We start from the raw sequence: 14,642 nt of genomic DNA on the forward strand, positions 1-14,642 counted from the left end.
GGATTCCCACAAGATCATGCTACCAGTGAATGTAAATGAATGGCAATTATTGCAGTGCCACTTCTCACATACAACAGCGCTCAGAAACTGAGGCATGCCTCCCCTGGCACTTTTGTTATGGACCCAACCCATCTGTTGCCCTTCTGCGAAACTAGAGGCATGCCCAGACTGGCACTTACACAACCACAAAGAACACTTATAATAGTTGCCCCCAGGATGCTGCTACCCCTATAAACCAGGGTGTGTGCCACAAGTAATTTACCCAATGCCCAAGGCAAACCACTTGAAATGGAAGTTTAGGTTTTAAATGCTTCTCAATGCTGGCGGCATCTACAATGACTGTTCTGTCAATGTGCAGCACATAGAATAATGGCACATGTGCATATTTTCTGCCAGTGTGAGTGGTGCGCGAGTGGTGCCCAAATGCAACTATGCAGATTGTCATTCCCTTTCCAATAAAGTAAACAACAAGCTGCACGACAGGGTTCCGGTGCTGTTGCAAAGGCTGAAATATAGCCAATGGAAAACACACCATATGTGCTAGGATCTTTAATGTAATAAAGACTGATCTTGTTTTTAATACATAGTCCTAGATGCAGGCCTGCACCCCAGGTCTGAGGAGCTAGCTACTTCCCTACTAGTAAGCAACTCTTGGCCTAATGTGCACAAAAGGAGGTTGGTCAGATGAGGAAGGAAGAAAATGTTTGTTACATAAAGGATTTGATGCTCATAAAGTGTATGTTGATTTCTCTAGTTCTGTAAAGCTTTCTTATTCATTACCCTGACTTCACTTGGGTGCCCATTCATTAAAGCACGATGACCACGAAAGTTTAGAACTTTTTGTGATGACCACGAAAATATTGTTAAAATGATGCAATTTTTTCGTGCTTTGTGTAAATTTGTGTGGAAAAGTCGTATTTTTCGCAACGACTACGAACATTTCAGAATTCATTCAAGCTTTTGTATCATGACTATCATTGGCCAGGTTGGAGCTGCAGAGTGCCATTGAGTCCTATGGAAGGCTTCCAAAATCATGCATTGACATTTCAAAGTCAGAAAGGTTTTCGCGCCATTTACGAAAATTTTGGAACATCCTGAACTTTCCAATCGTGCTTTTAACAATCCAATATTCGTTCTTTAATGAATATGCCCCTTAGTCTTGAAGATGGAGTCTTTAAGAAAGAGGATCTCTGACTTTTGTGACTCACATTGTGTCAAGCCAGCCACATGTTCTGGTTATTTATTATCTACAGGTTATGCACACAGCCTAAACAGTGAATGCCCTAGCTAAGGTATGCCAATAATGTTATAAGAAGCATGTTACAATGGAAAAAGCATATACAGATGTCAGCACAATACTAAGAATAAAATGTTCCATTAGTGAGGAATGTCAAACAGCAGCAAAACAGCACTTTCCAGAACTGATAAGTAACACTGACAAATAAAAGAATTTTCCCAGATTAACATAAACAGTACTTACAATACAGAACTAAAATGCTACAAATCCAAATATAAACACATTGACTATAACAAGATGTAGATATATACCTTTATTTATAGAGAAATAAGTGCACTAGGACATACTTTTTTGTGCATCCAGAAATTAAAGCAAATTTTTGGTCCAGATTTGTGTGCAATTACAGATGCTTGTTAGGGAAAAGGAGTACTGTGGGTAAAGACTATGCCTTCTTTTGTGCTTTGCACTGTTTTTTCTCGTGAGCCTTACAGTACAGAGACATCCTTAGCCCATACAGAAGGGAGGGCTTACAATAAAGAGCAGCATTTCCCATGAGATGCAGAGAACAAAGGTAACAAACAGGGAAGTCACTGCAACATGAGTGATGCTTTTCCTGGGGGAATAAGTGCAACCTGCTTCAGGGCCTGTTGAAGTATAGTTAAAAAGCTTAGTATCAGTCCTTCAGAGAGGGCTTTTCGTTGAAGAAATGAAGAATGAATGTCTTAGTAAATATAGGGTTTTAGGATTAGCTGCTATGTATGTCTTTGGCCATGCTTCAGAACATTTGTGCAGATGGCAGCATCTCAGCCAAAAATCTAAAGCTACTCCTTAACAAGGTTTGTACTGTATACACAGACACACACCTGTATTATCCCAGCAATCTAGTGGAACGACTGCATACTGAAATGGGTCACACAGTCTTCTCAGTCTTCTACAGCACTCTACAGTGTGTGGGTTCATGGGTCTGTGGACCACAACAGTAAGTCTGATCAATACTGGAACAACTGCATCAGAGTTTGATCCAGAAAACAAAAAGTAGACCAACTGATAATCCCCAATTTGGTTATCTTTTCATGTGGCAAAATTATAGTTATGTCCTCATTAGCCAAGAGCCACATTAGACAGTAAAGTTCTAGCTTAAAGACATGAACATATGGACATCTGTACCGCTTCTGACATGGGCTACATTCCTGGTGTATTTATTTTCTAATAATTATACAGGAATGTTAGGGTTACACATATATTGACTACCATCATGAAGCCACTATCAACTAGAGATTCCCTGATTTATATAGAAGAATAAATCAAATTCCAGAAGGAAATAGCCATGGTTCATTTGGAAGCCTTACCATTACAATAATAAATACACCCTCAAGTTCTGCTGGCTGGAGAAACAGTAAAGAGACACAAGGAATGGCCAAAAAAACATACAAAATATCAATCATGGGTAAATACTCCTGGCCATACAAACCAACGCCTTGACATACAGACCTTAATGTATTATTTAGGAACAGCACTTCAGCATCTCAGTCTTGTTCTATTTTATTACACAGAGTTAATAAATAAATAAATAAGTAACACCAACCAACTTTACAGAGTGGCATGCAGATATTACAGAAATGCAAACAAAATTACCTTATACATTCTTTCTACAGTGTATGTTTGGTCAACAGAGGATTATATAAATCCAGGGAATTATGCGCAGACATATTGCTGATAATCTTATTTAAAGCAGTGCAGCTTATGAAAGTAAAGGCTATGATTATGGGGAAAAAAGGCTGTCTCCTTCTGAAACACCCACATACAGTATTTAAGAAATCAATTAATTGCACTCTTGTTCCTAAACCCTGTAGTAAAAAACAGCTGCTACTACTTGCCACAATCTACTGAATGGATCATTCAAATAAAGAATCAGTAAAATTAAATAAATAAGGGGGGAAGGGGTTTAAACAAAGTGAGTATTTAATATTTTATATAGGAACTAAAGTAGAGTCTGCAGGAACATTTCCAAAAATAAAGTACCAACAAATAAAACAGACTGTTACAGTCAGACCTCACTAAAGGACGACCAATAAATCAAGTCAACGATTACCGGGAAGTCATAAAAAACAATATCTGAAGAGCTGTCATCTGACTAAAAGGGGTAAATGCAGCACATTTTTATAGGCAGGAAAACAGTATATATTGCTGAAAAACATATGTTCTTGTGTCCTCACTAAAAAACTAAGGTTGTGAATTCTAAAAATTACCATGAATGTTTATTGTGCCAAATAAACTAGGTTTGAACATAACATAACAAAAACATATTCCGAATAGTCTTTCTGCATGAAAACGTTGGTTTGGTGATTCAATCAAATACAGAACATGGGTTATTTATCTCACAGAATCAGCAGATGCTCTGTAGTAAAAAGATTTTTTGGCACTCTAGCTCCCAGTGCAATAATATAACAGCTCATTAGAATGAGCTCCTCTTCCCACCTCTGGGTTGCCAGTGTAGTCATATAATGAATAGAGGTTTGTTATGTAGAATAATTAACTGGGAGTTTGACTACATAACTGCCTTTCCTCCCACAGTGATTAGGAAGGCAGTAGATGGATGGGCACAACACTTTGCTTGGTACATTTCTGGTGTACCCCAGGCAGCTGTGAGTGGGGTCACAATGTGCTTCCTGCCACTATACCTTTCTGTAAATGAGCAGCTGTTACTTTATTGCACAGAATATCATAACTATAATAAGGTAATAGTAAAATTAAGGAATCAAGATGTGTACTGCCATCTCTGACACTGAAACAGTCATACTCAGTTGGTCGTTTCCAAACCTGTCCTCCCTCTCCCCTACCCCCTCAAAACAGTGCCTGTTCTCAGAATATCCACATGCAGCAGAAGCACAAGTGGACCTGTCAGATTCACCCATCCATTTGGTTACTCCTGCTGAGCCCTTGAGAGAATATCCTGAGATCATATACTGGCAATGTGTCCTAAGGAAAGGATTAGAAGCACAAAGCCACCACGCCTTATTCAGCACCTACAAGGTAAAGGTGCCCTGAAGCAAAGAGACTGAAGGAGAGAAGGCATCAGACAAGAAGTTTCCCATTTACTGTCACATAAATAGATATGGATTTCATTTTCTATTACATAGCAGATTTGTTTTTAATGTATTCATGTCTTTTTGTTTTTTTTTTTTTAAATATTACATTACTCTCCATTGAACAGTAATCTTAAGGTGGCCATACAGGGGGAGATTTAAGCTGCCAATTCATTCCCTTTAGAACTAGTCAGCAGCTGATCTGCTGGTGTATGGGGCCAAAACCCAGTCACATATTAATTGGGCAGGTTTAAAAACCCCACCCTGCATTTACCACTGTGGTGAGAAGGATATTGCCTTTGCCAAATGGGTGGATTTTTCCAATTTCGGACAAGCTTAAAAATGGACAAGCTTTAGATAAATGAGGATTGAGCCAGCTGTGAGAGTAGCTACTGCACTAAACCTGAATCTTAAGAAATCATATGATAAACTAAAACGGGAAGGAAACCAATATGACACAAGGAAGTCCACTTCAAACGTTCAAGCAGTAAACATATACACTTTACAAAAGGTAAATATAAAGCTTAATTCATCTGCTGTTACTCAGCATTAGAGAATATTTCCTGTATACATAGGAGCAATTTATTTAAATGACTAAATCCCTTATGCCCATGGATAGCAAAGTCCAACAGGAGTGAAACAGGACTTCTAGTTCCCTTGGCAAGTTACTGTTTAGCAGAGACCTGCTGGAAGCCTATTGCCTTTACTCTAAGCTGCTCAACATTGTACCAAAGCGTGTTCCTTAGAACCAGCTACTATACACAGGGTCACATCAGGGGACTAAGTTACACTTGCAGACCTGACCTTCAGGATACAGTTCCTGTTACCACATCAGCACACTATATGTATTACTGCATCACACCAGCTTGTACTAGATAAAATATTAACCTTTGTATTATACACTGTATACAGTCTCTGACACAGACATTTTGCTTTTAAAAGGGCTCAAAGCAACAATTCACCATTAACAGATAAACCTTAAGGTCATGAAAAAAGTTTTTGTTTCGCCTAAGAGGTGTGTGACCAATTACACCGGCCCCTAACAAGGATTTTTTTTTTTTCTTTCTTTAAATTCCAGCTTGACAAGGCAGAGAGAATGCTGTCATTGGAATCAGATTACATGCAGCCCAGAGAAATGCATACAACAAGCAACCTTGTGACAAGTGATGTCATGTGAAATCTAGCCATGAAGCCTGCTGGAAGTGCCAGCGCTGGCACCCTGCATTATTTATGCCATAGTGTTACTCCTTCAGGGAGGAGAGTAGCGTTAATGAGGTGAGGGCAAGACTACACCATGCTTTCTGTAGCACAAGCACTAGTAAATCCACAAGCTGGCAGGAACAGACTGTAAAATGAATGTATAAACCAGGTTTTGAAAATATTGTCCAATTTATTGGGAAACAGTCATCCTGAATTATGTTCCGCACATTATGGACTTCAACTTCTACCCAGAACTCTCTAAATATTCAGGCACAAGCCATTTAGCAGGGTGGGTGTGTGTTAATTATCTAGCTGTGGTTGGACTACAACTACCAGAATTCCCTGCTAGACCTCCTGGAGTACTAGTTCATAAAAGTAGTGAGGCACTGGCTAAAGCAAAAAACAATAAAGGGAAACACAGCACATTACCTATTATCATAGCTACAGCGCCAAGAAGTTAGTTAGGGCTATATAATTAGATAAAAGCTAATAAAATCTGTAACATTAACAATTGTGGGTCACATAATGAAAGAGAAGAGGGTAATTTATTTATTATATTTCGCTTGTTCAGCTTTGTTGCTGTGAATGCAAGCCCATTCCCTGTTCTATCTTTGTTGTCAGGGGCAGCCACAAAGAAAGTGTTTCACTAGTTCCCCTTTGCAATAGTAGTTGCAAATGACATACTTTCCATTCAGAAAGGGAGCATGCCCAACTGGTTGCCCTGAAACTGCTACTGAACTACAATTCCCTGTATCACATGACCGTATCAGACGATGCTTTTATATGTTAGTAGCAGCTACTTACCACGGCTACAAAAATAGACAAAGCTAAACATTTACTGATGATTTACGTGTTTTAGCAGAGGCAGTTCTCAGTATGGTCTATGGCAGGGTATTTTCTGGTGGTTAGTAGCCGTGACAAGTAGCTGCTACCAAGTAGCTCCATGTGTCTTTGCTCTAAGTGCAGTGGCCCTACTCATTTCCCGAACTGTCAACACACAGCGAAACTCCACACCCTGCTTGAATACCTTTACATACTACAAGGGTCCCCATGTGCCAAACCAACACCAACGCAATAAAAGGAGATTCCCTGATCACTGCAACTGGGTTTTTATGTACTGCTTAAATGAATGAACTGGGTGTCATTGCTGGTAAGGAAACTATAGCATTTGCACTGCTTTCCAGACATTTGCTGCAGATGAAGAAAAGTGATGTCTGAACTACTCAAACTAAACATAAGTTGCTGCAACTTTGTCTCACTCTTCAAAGCAGATTTAACAGCTCAGTGTGAACTGACCCATCCAATCCCTATAGACAGAAACCTAGTAGACAGGCCTAAGGGTACTTTAGTAGCTACTCAGTGGCACTGGGGCAGGAAACTTCCCATGGTGCCAAGCTTCTCACACACCATCACCCAGTCTGTGCCCATACCTGTGCGCTTCTGTCAGCCGGGGGCTTCATCACAGCCTGCCTGAAACTGTTATCCACATAGGACGCCATGGTTGCGCTCCGCCGATGTTTAGCAGGAGGATGGTGCCCCCCCTTGGGAGGCTGAAGGCCAGCCGTGCTCCGCCTTGTTCGGATGCTCAGTGCAGAAACTCTCACTCCTCCCAGCGACACAAAGTACGAGCCAGGGGTACTCCGGGCAACATTAACCCCACGTCGCTTCCCAGCGCTCTCTCTGTGCCCACAAAAGTAAATCCAGAGCCAACAAAGGAAAAAGGCAAATCCGAAGCTGTCACTTATGTGTCGGGCAGAGGGCGGCAGCCCCCAGGTACCCACACAGGGGACTCACACTTAGTGCTGCAGCCATGGTGAGAGGGGCACACACTAGCGGCGGCAGCAGCAGCAGCATCACAGGGCAGGAAGAGGGTGTGGAAGTAAGAGGTCTGCACCCTCCTCCTCCTCCTTCCCCTTCCTGTACTCCTTGCACTGATTCTCGCCAGCTCTCTGCTTCCCCCTGGCGGCTGTCTGGGCCCGTCTGCTCTTTATTTTAGGCTTTTCTTATCTCATTTATAGGAAATTTGCTGCTGGAGACCCCCCCCTCCCACACACACACACACACACACAGACACGGTGCTTTATTTATTCTGTTGCGTGGGAATTGGGCAGCTTGAAGCATATACACGGGGCCGCAGCTATTATGTATTACATGTTAACCATGTTCCATGTAGCCTGCATTACTACAATATGTAAGTGCGAGTGGCTTATGTGTCGTTTTGATGGGTTTGTATGGTTCCTAAAGGACATAAACCCATTATAAAACCATTTCTAGCAACTCTTTACCGTGACACACATGGGAATTGCACTGTAATGGGCATAATGTGCCACACAACATTTATGACACGATTAATGGTCATAGGTATAACAATGCATTTCATAGTGAGAGCAGGCAGTGTAAATGCTATTAGTAAAGCAGAGACATTACCTGGGATATAAACAACCCATGTCAGACTTTTGGCAGCCATTTCATATAAACAGTATGGGACTGGGACCCCAGGGGCCCACGTGAAAACCTTGGACCCTAGCTTCACTCTCCAAACTATTTTTCCTCCTTTCCTCACCCAACCTCTTTATTCTCCTAGTCTCTTTAATTTACATGCTAGCATCTATTCTTCCATCTATTTCTACTCTTTCTTCCCATTCAAAAATAGGGAAAAACCATGAAACAGGCCAAATGGTCAAGAGCAGGAGGGCCCACTGACACCTGGGCCCACCGGGAGGTTTCCTGGTATACTGGTGGGCCAGTCTAACACTGCATATAAAGCAGCCTTCATACCTAAATCTCACCTCAATAGCTATTCGGTAATAGATGGAGATTGTCTGTCCTAAACCAGTGTCTTGAGGGCCAAAACTTTACAACAAAAAGCAGCCATATGTTATAAAGTATACAGGATACAGGTCTTCAGGTCACTGTCAGCGCTTGGTACACTTTAGTTACATGCTCATGGCAGAATGATGCCCAGCTGCTATGCCTCAGTTTCAAGGGGAGTTATTTTACCCCATGTTGATATGCCAGTGAGAGAGGCTTATTTATAAAGGAACTGCAGCTGCAGAACTTGTGTCACTTACATGGCCCTTGTGCATGGGGCACACACTTAAAGGGACATTTAAAGTATACTTTGATACACTGTGCTGGCAAATACTGCAACATTATAAGAAAAGCGTTCCTCAATATAATCTTGCAAAGAATTTTGGGATTTATTATCTACAGTACCTACTATGATTTAAAGATTTAGAGAAATCAATTTACCCGAGGGACAAGGCTCAAATCCAATATTGGATGGGTGTGATGTTTAGGCCCTCAGGCAGCATTGCAATTCTGTAGTGGAAATCAGTGCCTGGGCTCAGAAATACTTCCAAAAACAAAAGGTTAAAACTCTACCATGCAACAAGAAAACATATTATTATAAGGAATATGTTGGTACTTTATAAATACATGTTAATAATTATAATTTATAAACATGATCCAGAAACATTGTGTATTTCTCTTGGCCAAAGCTCATTTAACATGGACTGAGGAAAACCGTTCTTTGGTCTGACGAATCAAAATTTGAAATTCTTTTTGGAAATCGTGGTTGCCATGTCCTCTCGGCTAAAGTGGAGAATGACCATCCAGCTTGTTATCAGCACACAGTTCAAAATCCACTATCGGTGATGCTATTGGGGTGCACTAGTGCACATAGTACAGCTTGCACACAGGGAAAGGCACCATTAATGCTGAGCAATACATGCAGGTTTTAGCGCAACATATTCTGCCATCCAGGAAAAGCCATTATCAGGGAAGGCCTTGCTTATTTCAGCAAAACAACATAACGTGTTACAACAGCATGGTCCTGTATTAAAAAAGTTCGGTGCTAAAGTGGTCCCCTGTCTGCAGCCCAGACCTGTCACCCATTGAAAACATTTGGCGCATTATGAAACTAAGAAAATGACAACAGAGAGACCAAACTGCTGAGCAGGTGAAATCCTATTTCAATCAAGAATGGGACAACATTTCACTCTCAAAAACTACAGAAATTGTTCTCCTCATTTTCCAAAGTGTTACAGAGTGTTGTTAAAAGAAGAAAAGATGTAACACAGTGAGAAACATGGCCTATGCCCAACTTTTTGGAACCTGTTGCGGGCATCAAATTCAAAATAAGCAGATATTTTTCTGAAAACAATAACATTTCTTAGTTTCAACATTGGATATATTGTATTTGTAATATGTGCAAGTGAGTTTAAATGATTTGCAAATTATCCCATTCTTGTTTTTTTTATATTTCACACAGCATCCTAACTTTTGTGTTTATTTAGACATTTTTGAAAGTCCAAATTTCTGTATAAGCCTAACTGAATGAGCTTGCAAAAAATGTGTTTTTTTCATTCTGATATAGGTTAATAGCTCTTTGTCAAAGGCCTTGTGGCTTTTACCAGGTGAACACTTTTGTAGGGCTCGCTAGGGGCTCCCATGCATAACTACTATGCCTACATATTTGGACCTGGTTAGGAGGAAACATATAATTATATTTGGGAATGTAATAGTAAAGCAAATAAAGACAGTGGTGTAGGTTCTAACTCACTTTCTTCTTATTCTAAAGCAACTCTTTTTGAGCCATGTATTGGTATGCACATTTTCCCTTACATTTTTTTCTTCAAAAATATTTAAACCTGTCTCTAAGGGATGCTGTTGAATAGAAAAGCAATTTACTTTTGTTAAAAGAGAAGGAAAGATAAAAACTAAGTAAGCTTTGTCAGAAATGTATGTGTAAATACAGCCATAAACACTTATAGAAGTGCTGCTCTGAGCCCTCAATCAGTGAAAAGAAACACCACATTTCTTTACTTTAATTCTGTATCGGACTTCCTGCTCTCACGATATGGCATGAGTCTGCTTAGTTTGCTCCTCTCTCCTTTCTTCCCCTCCATTCTGCTCTTTCCCCCTCCCATCTCTGATTTCCATTTCTGCTGCAATCTGAGCTACCAGCAGCCAGAGCTGTAGCACAAATGTTACTTAGACCAAGCTAAAATGGCAACTGCTATCTTAAACAGAGGAAGCTTCAATGGCTATTTACTCAGGTATGGTAAAGCATTCTGCAGAATAAATAATCCTTTCCCTTTCTTTTTTTAAATAAAAAGTTTCAACAAAGTCTACCATATGTACAGTATTGTGTTTGATTGCATCCTTTTTCCTACTATATAGAACTAACCTTCTTCTGATCTGTACTGGGACTATGCTCTGCCCATCTAGTTTCTACTACAGCGTCATCTCTAAAAATACTGAATATTACTAGCTGTGCAAAGATTGACGGTAGGGCATAGATTATCATATTGGCACAGATTCTGGGTACAGGTGTCAGGCTTTTGTCGAGGTACTAGACCCTACTTTCCTTACTTTCCCTCTTTCTCTAGGTCCCTGTCTAAGCATGGTACCACTGGGGCACTGGCCCCTTTCTTACTCCTCCTTAGAGCCTGCTCTACTAACTGGCCTATCACTAACTCTCACCACCTACAGTGAGCTCCACAGATCTAACCTATCACTTTCCAGCCTACTTTTTGGCTCCCAATAGTACCTAACAAAGGTGGCAAGCCTCAGGCTACCTGGTATAGCGTCTCTATAGAGACATCACCTCCAAGTACCCCTAAGGGGAACCTGCTCTAGAACCTCCTCAGGGGGTAGCACTACCTCTAGAGACTGAAACTGAAATAACACTAATTACATAAAATTAATCATTACAAGCTGATTTATGGGCCTGCAACTGGTTTCAGGGGAGTCCAAGAGTGTAGGGAACCCAGTAAGGCCCTTATTTTAATTCAATATATCTTGCTAAAATAGATCAATGTTTTGTGACTCTAAATTAGCCCAGAATACTGGATTACTCCTGTGCAAAGCTGTGAATACAGTCTAGATACAATACCTGACATGATACTTGACTAGAAAATATTAAAATACTCTTATAATTAGTACTTATAAAATGGCAAGAGCTAATCCATCCAAGATTGTTTATTAGTAATGTGAATATATTTAATTAACGACAGAAACTGAAATGGAAATTTCCAGTCTTGACTTAGTGCACGACTCACTGATGTTTATTGCATTCATCTGTTACACATCTCTTAATGAACATTTTACAGGATGTTCTTATATTGATTTTAATTAGCCTGTAGCTCACGGGCTGTCACCCTTAAATATGGGATTGTGGATAAAACTGTTCTATCAAGTGGGGTTTTATTTTTTAATTTCCCCTTGAATAATTACTGTATTTTTCTTTTACTTTTCACATCCTACAGACTCCATTAAAGTAGCCATGCTTGGTCCGATAAAACCTACTCACTCTCCTTCAGACCCCTCCATGTATTGGAGCTTCTAAACAGCCTGCACAAACAATATCTGACCAAAAATTGTTGAAATACTTATAAGACAGGTTAGAAAATGCCTAGATGATGGAGTCCTTTCCTGATGGTCTGTATAGACCTGCAGTGTGGTCCAGTTGTTAGGCTGTTTTGATGCATGTCCAAATCACACAAAAATCCACTTGTTTGATGATCTCTCTTCCTCTGCAAACAAGTGTGTCTTGCCGTGTACTTTAAAAGCACTTGCAGCAGTTGTCATATATAGGGATATATATATATATATATATATGTACACATAGATTTTAGTCAATTATATTATTGCAAGGTCAACTTATATTTTGGTTGCATGCATTACTGTCATTCTTAATATTTCTTCTTTTGTATGCAATTTCTTCCCTGTTTATGGTGTTTATTACATTCATAGACTCTTCCATCTCATCAGGCTTTGGCATGGTGTGTTTGTGAAGTTCCATGCAAATTGCATGGTGTAATCTGAGTGGCTGTAATTAGAAAACATGCAAGATAAAGAAAGTAATATTAGTTGTAGCAATCCAGGACGTCTGTAACCGAATTAATTCTATTAATAGGGTTATTATCCCAACACCACTCAGCTTTGCATTTAATGCTCTTTAGAAGGGACACTGGCTCTTCAACACATGAAAGAAAATTGCACAGCTAATTCATGCAAATACATATAGTCTTGGCTCTATCTCATGGCTGAATGTATTCACTCTATGCATAGCAAATAGCTGACAGAGATAATCCTTTGATTAAGGCAATGGGCATAGATTTGAGCCCTAGCCCACACCTAACAAAAATGTTCTATAGGCTGGATTCTGTGATTTCTGAACAAGTTTTTGAGGGGGGGGTCACTAGGAGTGCTAATTACTTTTTTAGTCATCCACCATTTTATCCCACAGTAAATGCACATCTTGGCATTCAAAATGATCTGCTCAAGAAGCATGTCACACAGGGAAATCTGGAAGCCAAAGAAGGCTTAGAATGATATGCTATTTATATATTTACATACAACCCAGGATTAAGAAACAATTAGGTTATTTTAGGTTATGCCCAAACTGCAACCATTTCAGTCCAGACACTCCCCTGATCCAACACAGACTCCACCCTTATACCAGAAAGCCCTAACTCTTTCAAGCGTATGATTCCCACGCAGGATGGTATTGCTGTTAGCAAGGAATTTTTCTGCATCAGGGCTTCTACCTGAGCCTTAGGGCACAGGAACAATTGCTCTTTCCTAGAATAATAAAAAAAACACAAATACAAGAGTATTGTAGAAATGATACCTATATTGGCTAACAATAAAAATACATTGCAAGCTTTCGGAGCTATAAGGCCCCTTTGTCACCCTGATTTAGGAGAATTTCTCTTCAAATCATTTTACAATGGATGCCGAATATCTCAGGTGATAAAACCATTTGAATTTTGCTACCTACAACCCATGACAAACAGGACTATTCTGGCTTGGTAAAAAAAACAATAGTAGTAATAATTTTCTATAATTGCTTTAAAACTGTGACAGTACAACTAATGCTGAAATTAGGTTAGGCTATTTTAGTCCTCGCAGTGAGCGACATTTGAACAAATGACATCTTACTGCCATAAAATGGGTTAAACAGCTTGTTAGAGGATTTAGATTGGGTAGGCAGTGCATTAAGTGAGACAATAAATGGCCCTGCTCAGTTTTCACGTACAAAGCTTGTAGGGGGAAGGGAGGGATTACCAGGACAAAAATAAGATTACAAGCCTAGAATATATATCACTTTGCTGATGTAAGATTGTTTGCCTTATTACCCAATATCCTAGGGTTTGCTTAAGCCCTAGCAATCAGAAGAGATCTTGAAATTTTATTATGACAATTATGGACAACAGAAATAGATGCTAAACACATATATTGTATATAAATGTAAACACAGCTCATACTTAGCACATTTTAAAAGGTATAATAATGATTTATGGCAGTGCTGTCCAACTTCTAGAGTGCCGAGGGCCAGAATTTCTCTAGCATACATGGTGGAGGGCCGCTAATGGAAGCCAGTTTTGACCACTCCCCTTTTTGAAACCACACCCACTTCAAACCACACCTATTTTTTCACAATGGTGGTAGCACAGCAAAATCCCAAATGCTTGGTCCTTACTGTGGGGATATCAACCATCATTCATATGTGAAAGAATTATGTCATATTAAGATATACCCTTAAATTCCATATGCCTCCTCCTCCCCTGTGGATAGCAGAGCAACCCCCAGCACATAATTATACACCTTTGGGCCCATTTAATGGCTATTTCCAACTGCTAACAAACTCCCACAACAAACCCCTGCCAGGTTCACCTCCCACAAGCAGCATGGGGCAAGCAGAGTATGGCACACACAGGCAGCACTCTGCCTGTCCTGTGCTGGCTGTATGTGCCATACTCTACCTGCCCTATGCTGGCTATATGTGCCATACTCTGCCTGCCCTATGCTGACTGTATGAGCCATACTCTGCCTGCCCTATGCTGGCTGTATGTGCCATACTCTGCCTGCCCTATGCTGGCTGTATGTGCCATACTCTACCTGCCCTATGCTGGCTGTATGTGCCATACTCTGCCTGCCCTATGCTGGCTGTATGTGCCATACTCTACCTGCCCTATGCTGGCTGTATGTGCCATACTCTACCTGCCCTATGCTGGCTGTATGTGCCATACTCTGCCTACAGTACCTATGTCTGAGGTGTGAAGAAGTGAACAATGGGGGTGGTTACAGTCTGAGCCTGAGGTGTGAAC

At 40.3% G+C, this 14,642-nt stretch overlaps 1 protein-coding gene across 7 annotated transcripts in view; it reads right to left on the minus strand.

The window, feature by feature from the left end:
• The window catches only part of rapgef2 (Rap guanine nucleotide exchange factor 2), a 168,975-nt gene extending 161,484 nt beyond the window's left edge, over window positions 1-7,491 (minus strand). For 4 of the 7 annotated variants that reach the window (XM_012956506.2, XM_012956508.2, XM_012956500.2 and 1 more), the window contains exon 1: window positions 6,954-7,375. In XM_012956506.2, coding sequence (XP_012811960.1) covers window positions 6,954-7,022 — 69 coding nt within the window. In that variant the 5' untranslated portion in view covers window positions 7,023-7,375. 7 annotated transcript variants of the gene reach the window in all.
• Window positions 7,492-14,642: the final 7,151 nt, after the last annotated feature.

The sequence above is a fragment of the Xenopus tropicalis genome, chromosome 1 (genome assembly GCF_000004195.4).
Source record: "Xenopus tropicalis strain Nigerian chromosome 1, UCB_Xtro_10.0, whole genome shotgun sequence".
NCBI lineage: Eukaryota > Metazoa > Chordata > Amphibia > Anura > Pipidae > Xenopus > Xenopus tropicalis.